Source organism: Capra hircus, chromosome 2 (genome assembly GCF_001704415.2).
Source record: "Capra hircus breed San Clemente chromosome 2, ASM170441v1, whole genome shotgun sequence".
Lineage (NCBI taxonomy): Eukaryota > Metazoa > Chordata > Mammalia > Artiodactyla > Bovidae > Capra > Capra hircus.
The window spans coordinates 99,878,301-99,891,709 of record NC_030809.1 but is presented as its reverse complement, the minus strand read 5'-3'; the positions used below and the strand labels follow the sequence as shown (position 1 = coordinate 99,891,709).

General features: G+C 47.8%; 1 protein-coding gene across 2 annotated transcripts in view; it reads left to right on the top strand.

Moving 5' to 3' along the window:
• The window catches only part of PLA2R1 (phospholipase A2 receptor 1), a 125,303-nt gene continuing 115,135 nt past the window's right edge, over positions 3,242 to 13,409 (top strand). Inside the window, exon 1 of one of the 2 annotated variants that reach the window (XM_018063574.1) lies at positions 3,242 to 3,879. In XM_018063574.1, coding sequence (XP_017919063.1) covers positions 3,777 to 3,879 — 103 coding nt within the window. In that variant the 5' untranslated portion in view covers positions 3,242 to 3,776. The remainder of the gene's footprint in view (positions 3,880 to 13,409) is intronic. The other variant, XM_018063573.1, reaches the window with a different exon arrangement.

The following is a 13,409-nucleotide window of genomic DNA, read 5'->3' as shown; positions in this document are numbered from 1 at the left end:
CAAGCACTATATCCCTTTCTACCTCTTTCCCTCCATTCACTCATTCAGCAGGGACATCCTGAGAATTTACTAAGTGTCAGAACAGCGCCACCCTGGAGATTCTAAGAGAAGGAAAAGGTAGTGGGCTCTTCAAGAAATTTACATTCAGGTGAAAGATATACATAAAGCAATAATTCTAATTCAAAGTTATAAACTGAGAGATGGAAGATGTACAAGGCATGCAGGCGCAGGCGTTCCAGGTGTGTGGGGTGCAGGGGTGAGGAGGAGACATCAGTTCAGCACAACAGAGCTCTTCGGGGTTCCCTCCTGAGCTCCCTTTGCTCCTCTTTTTGCAGCCCCACTCCCTCCTCCCATTTCCAAAGTTCCCATAAAAGGACACTGAAAATATGCCAGACTCTGTGCCAAGCACTACTTCATTTTATACAGCAGCACTATGAAGCAAATAGTACCATCTACCGCATTTTATACAGAAGGAACTTCCAGAGACTTCCCTGGTCTAGTGGCTAAGACTCCACGCTTCCAATGCAGGGGCCTAGGTTCCATCCCTGGTCAGAGAACTAGATCCCTAGTACCGTAACTAAGACCTGGTGTAGCCAAATATATAAGTTTAGAAAAGGGGGGTGGGGTGAGGAAACTGGGGCTAAGGAGACTAAGTAACCAGCTGATAGGTGACAAAGCTCTTAATCTAACCATCACACTACCCTGCCTCACAAATCTGAAACACAGGCAAGACCGTGAGATGGGGAAGGATCATTTTCTCAAAGGCTTAAAAGCTCTTTGCCACATTTCCCACCTCAAAGACACATGCAATACTTTCAGGAAGAGATGAAAACTAGCTCTTTAGGAGTCTTCTAATCATTGAATAGGAAATTTGGTGTCAGGAGGCCAGGAAGCTGTCATTACCATTCTTCGTTACACTAATTGCTTTGAAGATGAAATATGGCTTGTTTCCCTCTTTATCCTGCTCATATTCATAGCTCTGCTCCTTTGCAATATTATCTGCTGTGGGTCAGGGAAGGTTTTTTCCCCTCATTACATAGAGGATAAAACTGAAGCCACAGCAGGTGTATGTATCACCCAGATCCCACAGCCAGTGGGAGGTAGCCGAGTGTCCCAGTGACTGACCGTGCTTGTCAGGCTGCCCCAGTAGCTGCCCTTTGCTCCAGCAGGTCTGCCCACTCACTCTCTCCCATATAAGCAGTTCTCACGCCAACTTCTGTATTTTTTGGCACAGCTTCTTCCCATCCTAAAACAGCCTCTTCCTCCCAAATATTCTTCACTCGATCACAGCACATCTAACCCTGCACAGTCACTCTAGCACCTCCTGGCCTCTCCCACTTTTACTCCCACTGTACTGCACCTCACCAAGGATTAACATCAGGAGTGCACTTCTGTGGTTAATTGTCCCACTTGGATAACACTCAGCTATTGCAATAGATGCCAGCCCACTCAGACAGGGCTGAATCATCTACTTTGGAGTTTTCCCATAGCATGCAATGTAGTTCTGAGGCCACAGAAGAGACTGATAAATACATCATGCCTGAGGTCTATATACTCCTGTATGCTGAAAACATCCCTTTTCTACATGTTTCAGGCAGGGATGCTGACTTCTCCATAAAAGAATATTTATTGACTCAGTTAGTGGAAATGTTCACATTTTCTCAGCCCCATCTGTTTTGTTTGTTTGTTTGTTTGTTTGTTTGTTTTTCACTCCAGCAACAGCCAGCCCTACACAGCTTCCCTCTGGGGCAAGGTGACAGCACCTCACCTCTGCCCATGCCATGCACCTGTTGCTGCCTGCCCCAGGGCTGTCCCTGCTTCCCTATTTCACTCTGATCTCCAATTCCACCCCCTGCCAGGGATCTCATCCCAGGCTCTGCTTCCAGGGGATCTGGGCTAAGACAGTATGAATCCACTTGGGCTGACTCAAACAATGGAAACATATTTCTCAGTTTTGGAGGCTGGAGAGTCCAAAATCAAGTTCCTGAAGATCTGGGGGTTTGCTGAGTTCTCTGCCTGTTTCGTAGATGGCTACCTTCTGGCTGTGTGTCCTCACATGGCCTGTCCTTGGTGCCTGGGTGGAAAGATCTCTCTCTTCCTCTCCTTATAAGGTCGACCTTATCTAGGACCCCAGCCTTTAGACTCCATTTAAACTTAATTAACTCCTAAAATCCCTATATCCAAATACAACTTGGGGCGGGGGGGAACGGTTACGACTTTAACAAATGTCTGGGGTACTGGGGACACAATTCAGTCTATAGCTGACAGTATCATTCAAAATTATTGGTTGAGGGAGCTTCCCTGGCAGTTCAGTAGTTAAGACTCCAGGCTGCCAATGCAGGGAGCATGGGTTCAATCCCTGGTGGAGGGAGAAGGATCCCACATGGGGTAGGGTGGCAGTAGAGTACCCACCCACCCCACCCCACCCCCCCCCCGCAACACCCTGCCAAAAAATAATTGGTTTGGGTCAATAGGCAGCTAAGGAAAGCAAGCTTCTCCAAGATTCCACCACCTTCCTTTTATTTTTTAAAGCTCCATTTTGCTCTCTTCCCTCCTTTTATGTTTTAATGGCTAGCATCATAAACAATGTTTTTAATGACTAGGAAAGATACTATACTAGCCTGTTCTCATGAATATTAAACATTTCTAGTAGGCTGCCCTGCTAGTAGGCAGATGGTAAAGAATCTGTCAATCTGCCTGCAGTGTGAGAGACCGAGGTTCAATCCCTGCCTGAGGAAGATCCCCTGGAGAAAGGAATGGCAACCCGCTGCAGTATTCTTGCCTGGAGAATTCCACGGACAGATGAGCCTGGCGGGCTACAGTCCATGGGGCTGCAAAGAGTCGGACACAACTGAGCAACTCACACACACACACACAGTTCTGCTAGTTACCTGAAAGACTACATTCTAGTCACAGTTTTCCTAGTTTAGGGAGGAACTTTTGCCAACTTAAAGCGTAACCTCCTAGAGCAAATCACTTTGCTTTTCTGGACCTTTTTTGGGGGGGATAAAGTGGGACAAGAAGGTAACAGCTGTCACAGGGATAAGCCAGCTATTCTGCTGGGAGAATCTGAGGAGATGGAAGGGGGGGTGGTGGGTAGTTTGTAAAGGGGAAAGGAACTCAGCAAGGGAAGAAGCTTCAGGGTTCTCTGGAGTGAGTAGGGCGGGGACCCTGGCGCACCCCCGGGGACCTCTGGACTCCACATTCCAGGGGAGAGGGGGTCCAGAGCGTTCCCAGTGCGCCTGGGTCCTCGGAGCAGCTCGGTTTCCTCTAAGCTGCCTGCCGCCAAACCCGCAGTGTTTTCCAGAACCCGGGTGGTGTACAAACCCAGGTGTCAGACTTCCTGTCCCAGAGATTTTCAACTCGCTCACCCCCAACTCCTATTCGGCCTCCCCCAGGAAAGAGAGAGAAGACTGGAAGCAGGAGGAGCTAGCCCGGGGCAGCCTCCCCCCTCCCTCTCCACCCTGAAGGCAGGAATTTCTGGGACGGGCAGATTGTCCACCCCCTCTTCCTCCTGCCGCTCCAAGCCGCAAAGGGAGAACTTCCGCGACTTTCCGTCTTCCAGCCAGAGTCCCCCCACCGTGGCGACAGGGCTGACTGACGAAGTGGGTCTCGGGGCCGCAGGGGCGGCGAGGCCCCCGGGGAGGGGTGGAGCGCGGGGGAGGCTGAGGTCCTGCCCTCCCCCGCCCCACGCACCGCAGGGCTGGGCGCTGGGGCTGCGGCGCTGGCCCCCCGCGGGCGCTGCACCCGCAGACCCGCGGGCCAAGTGGTTAGCGATGCCGCTGCTGCCGCTGCTCCTGCTGCTGCTGCAGGTACCGGCGGGCTCCGCCGAGACCGCGGCGGGGGCAGTCACCCCCGAGCGGCTCCGCGAGTGGCAAGGTGAGTGTCCCCCGGGGCCAGAGAGGCCAGCGGGCACGTCGGGGGCGGTGGTGACCCAGAGGAGAAAGGGGCGAAGCAGCCGGGATTAGACCGTGGTCCGCGTCGGCAGCGCGGCGAGGGGTTGGTACCTGGGCTCGCGGGCCGTTTGACTCAACTGTGGCCGGGGGCGCGCTGAGCGTAGGCGGGTAGATATTTCAAAACGTAAACTTTTCGGGAGTGGTGTATTTGGGACGACCATCTCTGGGGAAAATGATGGCCAAAAGATGTCCCATCTTGTTCTTCCCCAAAGCAAGCGCTCTTGGCGCACGCTGCCACCCGTGGAGTGTCCCCAAGCCGGGCTTCTCCGTTCTGCGCCGCCGTCGGAAAAGAAAACAATCTTTATTAAAGCCTCTCCGGCCAGATCGGGAAGAGGAGCCTCTGTGGCTCTAAGGAACTTGTGAGCTGGAGCAAAATCAGCTCTCTGCTCTTCAGTTTCTTAACACTTTAAAATATAGAGGCTGTGACAGCCGTAGGGCACTGATCACAAAATGTGACCCCTTGCAAGGCACACAGCATGCCAGTGAGTGGGGAGTTTGGGGAGGTTACTGCCGCAGTATACACGTGTACTCACGGCTCAGTTCATCAAATATTTATTGAGCACCTACTATACGTAAGATACATAAAGGGACAGGTACAGAGATAGAAGGGCTCCCCAGGTGGCGCTAGTGGTAAAGAGCCAGCCTGCCCGTGCAGGAGACACAAGAGGCTGGTTTGAATCCCTGGGTCAGGAAAATCCCCTGGAGAAGGACATGACAACCCACTCCAGTATTCTTGCCTGGAGAATCCCCATGGACAGAGGAGCCTGGCGGGCTAGTCAGGCTCACAGGGTCTCAAAGAGTCAGACACAACTGAAGCCGCTGAGCACTCACACACACAGAGACAGAAAGAGAGATTGCCTGCGTTCCTGAATAACTGTATGGGCTGCCTCGGGGCAAAGCAGCCAGCATCCAAAAGCACAAGCCCAGGTGTGAGGGGAGGAAGGTGGCAGGTGGAAAACTAAATATACCAGGAGGCGCCTCCAGGCAGCCTCCATCCTCTCAGCCTTTGGGGAGAAGCTTGAACAGAAAGGGTAAGACAAGGTGTCACCAGTGTCTGGTTCCCTTCTCTGCATGTCTGTGTCTGGACTGTGTCCTCCTGCATTCCTAGGAGGCTTTCCCAAGGACTGATTGAGCAATTCTTATCCTGAAGCGGCCAAAGGTCAGAGACCTCTTATTTCTTCAGTGAAATGTTCAGTGAAAATGTTCCAGCAGATGGGCATGTGATCTGGTGGGTGACCCATCTCCACTAGCAGTGACTGTGCCGAGCTTATTCTTTTACATCTTAAAATGTGGATCTTGCCTGAGCGCTCATGTCTAACTAGAACAGGGCAGCAGCCCAGAGGAGAAGTTGGAAAGTAACCACACAGAGAGAATGCGTTGGTGATTCCCTGAGCCAGGGTTAGCACAGATGGGCTAATCCCTTCTATATGTAGCAGATACAAATCCTGGCTGAGATTGTTTCTAATCAGTGCCTTCTTTTTAATAGTCAAGGACACTATGAAGTTAGAATCGTCCACGACCTCTTGTACACTCATAGTTGGCACAGAGAGTCTTCAAATATGAAAATGGTGCTAGTGATTTCTAAAAGCACAGGGACTGTGGGGCACTGAATGCTCCAATAGTCACCCAGGCTCCCCTTCTTCTTGACTTCAAGCACTCATATCAGTGGAATTTCAAGTATAATCTAGGTGAGTTTAAATCAAGTTTTTCCTGTTTGTCCAAAGATGGAGAAACAAAATCTTCACGTTGGAAGGGACCTGAGACATTGTCTACTCCAGCCATACGTTTTTCAGACATAGAAGCTGAAATATGGCTGCTTTTTTTCAGTTGTTTGGGTGCTGAGGTTTACCACCGTGTTCACTGTCGTATACTGACTTACTTTTAGCCATGATTGACATCACCAGAGCAACCAGGAGAGAATACGCACCTGTGTCAGTTTCATATCCACTAATAAGGAATATGTAATAGTACAAAGTGGGGCTTCCCAGGTGGCACTAGTGGTAAAGAAACCACCTGCCAATGCAGGTCAGACCTAAGAGATACAGGTTCAATTCCTAGGTCGGAAAGATCCCCCAGAGGAGGGCACGGCACCCCACCGCAGTACTCTTGCCTGGAGAATCCCACAGACAGAGGAGCCTGGCAGGCTGCAGTCCATAGGGTCACACAGAGTCAGACACAACTAAAGCGACTTAGCATGCAGAATAATACAAGGCAGTTTATGCATGTTCTATTTTTAATCTGAAAATTTATTTGATATGTATTACTGATTGATTTCTTATTTATTGTAAGCATCCCAGCCTTGAGAGACAGATGATGGATGGTATTATGGTGACTGCTCAGATGTTCAGTCATGTCCAACTCTTTGCAACACTCTAGTATGTAGCCCCCCAGGCTCCCCTGTCTATGGGATTTCCCAGGCAGACTGAGTGGGTTGTCATTTCCTATTCCAGGGGATCTTCCCAACCCAGGGATCAAACCCACCTCTCCTGTCTCTCCTGCATTGGCAGGCAGATTCTTTACCACTGAGCCACCTGGGAAGCCCCATTTATCAATGAATTTGTATTAAAAAATTAGTAGATACAGTGTCATACAGTAGTTAAGTTAATGCACCCTGGAACCAGACTGTTTTCCTGAAGGAGAAGTAGGCAGTTGCCCCATGGAAGCAAGAACATTTGGGGAAAACACAGAATGTGTGCAAAGGCAGAGTCACGTATTGGGCAACAGAGTCCAGTGGGCTGAGAGTTCTGATCTGGGCTCTTTTGGATGGAGGAAAGAGAGCCACTGAAGGTCACAGGCAAATGCGGGCCTGGAGGGAAGGGCAGCAGGATCTCAAGGGGCCTCGTGGACAGGTCCTGTGCCACCGGGCCTCCTGGAGACAGAGACCTGGCCCCTGAGATGAAGCAACTTCTCTGTATCTCAGGGGCTGGTGGGTGGTCCCTGTTTGGCTCTCTTTCTATGGACTGGTTTCTTCTGCTTCTACTTGTAGGATCTTTCATAGATAGCTCCCACAGCATCCTCAGAAGTCTCTTAATTTCCTAAGAGAGGAATCTGGCCACACTGGTCACAGCAGACTGGCTGGTCCCTGTGCTCTGCCCATGAATCAGAGGCCTTCCCACGGCTAGGAGGCCAAGGTAGGGGTGGAAGGTACACACAGGGATGCGGTCTCACCGGGGGCTGTGGATGGAGTAGATCCCAGAATATAGTCGTGGCAGGACAAGACACTGGCACGTCTGTATTTAGAAGCATATGGAAGATGAGGAAATGAGTTTGTTCACAGACACTCTGCTCAAGGGAAAAAAACACTCTGGTTGAGTAAAGTGGGTACTGCTAAGAAAAGTCTTGTGAGTTTGGAAAAGGGAAACCAGAACCAGATCACACTTCGAAGTTTAGGACTGCCATAGTCAGTTTGGGATTTGAAGAGAGGAATTCTGAAGGGCAGCCAAGAAACCAACTAGAAGATTCAGGCAATTGCCCATAAGGGAGGAGGCTGATGACTTGAGCTAAGTCAGTTCTAATAGGAATATTAAGGAGCAGAAAATGTAGATTCAAGAAATAGGAGTTAAAAAGGAAAATAAAATAACAGGCAGTGAAAGTAAGATGAGAGAAATGGCAGAATAGGAAGGTAGTGATCATACAAGGAAATGATGAATTTTGGAGGTAGATCTGTTCTCAGTAGAGACCAGGTCCAAGATATGGTTGCAAGAGTGGTCACTAAAGTGAGAACAGGTGAACGAAGGTTCTCAGGGCAGAGGAGATCAAGGAACTGGGCGTCCTGAGCAGGGCAGACATATATTGATACACCTGCCACTTTTTATCATTAAAAGGCACCCTTACCTAGTATGCTGCACCGCCACTTTTCTCCTCTGTTTCATTCCATGCTGTTTTGCAATGCTGGTTGGGACACTCTAAATTTATTTTGTCACTTTTAATGGGCCACAACTTGAGTTAGATGAAACACTGGGCCAGAGTGTTAGGTCATCTGTACGGAAGGTAAAGGCCTTGAGGTAGGGAGGTTGATGGAGTACTGCTGGAGTCACATAGTGCGTGCAAGGAAGAAGTCCCAGGTGATGCACCCCGATATCAAGGAATGAAGAGAGGGTGCCACATAGAAGGGGCTTTTGAAAGAGGGTGACAGGAACCACCACCTGGAGGCAGCAGTGGGGAGAAGTCATGACCTTGAGATTTTCCCCTTAGCTTTCATTTCTAATATAAAGGTCAAAATGTCCCTCAGGCTGATCAGGCAGGTTCTGTTAATACACACTCTTCTTTTACAGAAGAAGAAGGGTTAAATAACTTGCACTTACAGGAACTTGTAGAGATTCAAACCAGTCCCTTAAGCACTAAATGCAAAAGACCCCTGGAGAGTTTTGCAACCTGATAAAATAGCCCATTCTGTGTCCTGCTGTTCGCTGGGAGATGCAACTTGATTTCGTGACTGGAGGATCAGGAGACCAGCCTCTTGCTCTCTTCAACTCCCCCTTTTCTAACCTGTATGATCACATGTAGAAGTGAATATTTTCACAAAGCAGAAATGTGCAAAGCCATTGATTTTTTTTTTCTCTAGGCAATTTTTTTATAGCCTTGAGTAATGAGCTATTCTGCTAATCTGGAGATCTGGAATTTAAGTAAAAGTATGATCAGATCCTGGTTTAGCCGCCCTGCCTGGTCGTCAGCCACTCCAGCCCTCAGGCTCTGTTTCTTCCATCTCCACCTATCATCTTTCAGAATCTCTTCCACTTTATACTTTTCTCATCCCAGTTTCTCTAACTGGCTCCTTTCCTCCCATGTCTTTGAGAGTCAGCAGAGACTCCCAGTTTTTCTGGTCCTTTTTACTCTTCCTCATTAAGTTCCTAACCTCTTTTCCTATTGTCGGTTGTCGCAGTAACTGATACTACACAGCATCGATTTCAAGCCAATTACCAGAAAGACTGAGACACACAGAGCTTGGTGGTGCCCTCGGCTTCCCTCCTTTGAGCTAACAATTTGCTTATTTATACCAGGGTTTCTGAAGAAACAGTCCCTTTGTTCTGCCTCTTCTGAATCCATCCCTATGTGATGAATCTTCATATGATCCATCAAAGTAATGTATCAGAGACATTTATAGACTCTTGTCTCCTTTTTCTTTTAGAAATTATCCTTGAAATCCTTTTATGAGATGTTCCAAAACAAAGCTAGGAACATAAATTATATTTTTTAATTGATCAGTGTGAAAAGAAATATTATAGCTCATAAAAGAAACAAACACAAGGACACCTTATAAACATTATAGTAAGCCAGTTAGGGTAGAATATTTTATAAAGTCACTCAAGAAAACCTGGAGGAACAACATTAGAATTTCTATAAGTTGGGTTGTGTGATACAGAGCTAAACAAAACGGACAAGAGTTTTCATATGTGGCCACATGACTTGTTAATTTACAATACTTCCCAGATTACTGCAGTTCCAAAGAAATATGCTAATAAAAGGCTTCATTATTTCTGGCTCTTCACATCTTGGTCTTGAGAACTTTCCCTTTCAATTATGAAAATATAAACAGAAAATTCAAAGTAATTATTTAACTGTAAACATTGCTGTCTTATTTTGCTGCTTTTTTTTCACTATCCATGTCCAAAGTTAGTATCTGTTTTTCTCTTATTATCATTTATAAAGGGGCCATAGTGACTGAGGTAATCCCTACCAGGATGCTATGAGGACAGCACTATTATTAAGATCATTGCGCAGATGGAGAAACCAAGGCAGATACTCTTAAGTTCAAGCATTTCTACCCTAAAAGAAGTGCTCAGTGGTTTGCCAGGGTCTTTTTCCCACAGTGTTAGCCTTGGTCAGTTAACAGGCATGTGACCAGAACAGTCTCATAGGACTCCACGCTCAGCAAGGCATTGTCCTTGCGGTTTAAATCTCTCTGGCTTGGGGTCTTGGAATTCTTAGTAACTTTTATTTCTGAATTTGTTCTTTGGGCATGAAATCCTGTGGAACAATGGAGCACAAGCCAGGAGTTTAAAATGAAAGTGTTAGTCACTCAGTCATGTCCCACTGTTTGTGACCCCATGGACTGTAGCCCACCAGGCTCCTCTGTCCATGGGGTTCTCCAGGCAAGAATACTCGAGTGGGTTGCCATTACCTTCTCCAGTGATCTACCCGATCCGAGGTTTGGACCTGGGTCTCCCACACTGCAGACAGATTCTGTACTGAGTCACCAAGCTCAGCCCCATTTCGTGTCACCTCCTTGTTGTGGTCTGTGCTAGATTTGGAAAAGCATTTCCAGACACAGAGTATTTCAGAAGAGAGGTTTACAAAGAGCAAGAAGGAGAGATAATGAGGGTGCTGCAATGGCAACCCGCTCCAGTACTCTTGCCTGGAAAACCCCATGGATGCTGGAGCCTGGTGGGCTACAGTCCACGGGGTCGCAAAGAGTCGGACATGACTGAACGACTTCCCTTTCACTTTTCACTTTCATGCACTGGAGAAGGAAATGGCAACCCACTCCAGTGTTCTTGCCTGGAGAATCCCAGGGACGGGAACCTGGTGGGCCGCTCATCTATGGGGCCCACCAGAGTCAGACACGACTGAGGTGACTTAGCAGCAGCAGCAGCAGCGAATGCAGCAGACCGGGGAGAGCCCACCAGACCCTGTTAGAATAGTGGGTCACCTCAAGGGAGAGCCAGTGCTTTTTGTGGGTTAGAAGCCAATGTCTGTAGCCTCATAACAAAGAAAATTCCTGCTAGAAAGGTGTCATTAGGTTATTGTTTAGGGCACTCTAGAGTGAATACTGGAGTGGGTATTTTTACCTCACATGGGCAAGGATCCTTACCTCACATGGCTGGCAAGGATCCTTACCTCACACGGCTGGTAAGGATCAGGGGGCTTTGGGCAACAATTACAATGGGACTTAGCCAGTTCCCAGAGATGACCTTGGTGCTGGCCTCCATATCTGTGGCCTTAGTATGAAGCTTTGCACCTGTTGGGATAGGGCTCCCTATTCCTCACCAAACTGGGGTGGTGTTCAGCCTCCTCTTCCACGCTTCTGTGCTCTGCCCACCATGGCAACCGGGTTGCACTGGGGCTGGGGAACCGGAGGCCCAGGGCCTGGAAGTGGACGGCCAGTGTTCTCCAGCGACAGGACAAGGCTGCTGTCCCCTCTGAGTGGCAGCACCACTGCAGGTTCCATGGGGACTGAGTGGGGACCTATCGTCTTTCCACAGTCCAGGGACTGAGTACATTCCCAGTGATTTCTACCTCAGAGGTTGCAGCCCCTCGTGGGCCTACGAGAAGTGGAGCCTGACTGGACCTCCCTGTCCCCGCCAGGGCCCCACCTTTTCATTTAACTCTGGGGTCTGCAAATTAGGTAGCTGAGTAAGAAGCATGGGGACTGTTTTGGGGTGAATTGTGTCCCTCTCAAAACTATGTTTAAGTTCTAACCCCCAAATACCTCAGAATGAGACCTTGTTTGGAGACAAGGTCATTTCAGATATAATCAAGTTATAACGAGGTGATTAGGGTGAGCCCTAATTTGACTGATGTCATCATAAGAAGAGATTTGGACCCAGAAATATGAATAAAGAGTAGATGATAGGAAGAGACACCGGGAGAAGACAGACATCTTCAAGCAAGGAAAGAGGCCTGGAACAGACCTTTCCCTCACAGGCCTCCAAGGAGCCAACCCAGCTGATACCTTGATTTTCGGCACGTAATCTCCAAATCTATAACACAGTCTGTTTCTGTTTAAGTCACTTAGTCAGTGACACTTTGTGACGGTAGCCTTAGCAAACAAATCCAAGGACTAACATTATGTCTACCGTTCGAAGTCTGGATTTGGTTTTGTTTTCATTTCTGTCTTTCACTTAAGGAAATCTGTATTTCTCTTCAGTGGGCAAATTCTCAAAGCAGAGCAGATAAAATGGAGAAAGTGAAAGTGTTAGTTGCTCAGTCATGTCTTACTCTTTGTGACCCCATGGACTGTAGCCCACCAGGTTCCTCTGTCCAAGGGATTCTCCAGGCTAGAATACTAGAGCGGGCAGCCATTGCCTTCCGGGATCTTCTAGACCCAGGGATCAAAGCCAGGTCTCCCACATTGCAGGCAGATTGTGTACTGTCTAAGCCACCAGGGAAGCTCAGCATCTACACTTTCGCTTTCAGTAACGTCACATCATTCCAGGGCCGTTCTGGTGTTGGTGGAGTTTTCTTTTTCCCTTTGTTTTGGTGACCCAGTCTTTGAATCGCATCCTCCCAGAGTTTCAACACAAAGACATTGTTGAGGGAAGTTTATGTCTTACTTGTCCTGTCTTACTATTTCTTGCCATAACATGCCTTTTTGTAACAAGGCTCCCTGGTGACTGAGATGGTATATTTTCAACACAGTCTATAAGATGATAACGGAGCCGCTGTGAATAGTGATTTTTACATAAGCAATGTCTGTTAGAGACTTCAGAGTTAAATAAAGACAGAAAAAATGGAAGAATAGATGAAAAGCTCAAAGGAAATGTTTTCAACTCAGCTGAAAATTTTACCTGTAGATACAGGATGCTTGGGGCTGGTGCACGGGGATGATCCAAAGAGATGATACGGGGCGGGAGGTGGGAGGGGGGTTCAGGATTGGGAACTCATGTTCACCCATGGCTGATTCATGTCAATGTATGACAAAACCAATACAGTATTGTACAGCAAAATAAAGTAACAATAAAAATTAAAAAAAATTTTTTTTTGCCTGTAAGATACACAGACACAGTGAAGAACTTTGAAAGAGAGAAGATTTTCTGTGAGGGTCAGCTACTGCTAAAGATGAGACGGATGGAAAGGGAGCAGGAGGGAGGGAATGAGAGTGGCCATGTAGCAGGGACAGTCTGGAAGGGTTAATCCACTTCACACAGAGGTTGGTGAAAGGCAGTTTGAGTCCTGACAAAGCTGGAGCACGATAGAGCTCATGAAGCCAGGTTTCATATCTCCTGCATGTGAGAAAGAGTATTGTATGCCTTGTGGAACTAAGTGACGATTTGGGGAGATCAGAAAGAAAGGGGAAGAGAACACATAAAAAGGTTTAGCAAGAGGGGTCCCACAGGCCTGTGGAGGTGATGATTACCCAGGTTCAGAAGCTTCAGCAGAATAAAGAAGGCTCAACGTCAAGGACGATGCCAGGGCAGGAAAAGAGAAGGAAGTTCTGAGACAGGACAAGGGGATATTTTAAAACGTGCTCAGCATCTTAGCTCATTTTATTAGGTTGACCCCAAAGTTCACTCGGGTTTTCCTGTTACATGTTATGGAAAAATCCAAATGAACTTTTTGGCCAGCCCAACAGAAACCAGTTGATAGGAAGCCGCTTGCTTTGTTAAGCGCTATCAGATTGTCAAGAGATAAACACCACATCTCAGATGATCTTGATAAAATGCAAATATTCATGCAGAGAGGGCCAGGAAGGACAGACACATTTTCCCTTGATTTTGTCTTTCAAGTACGGTA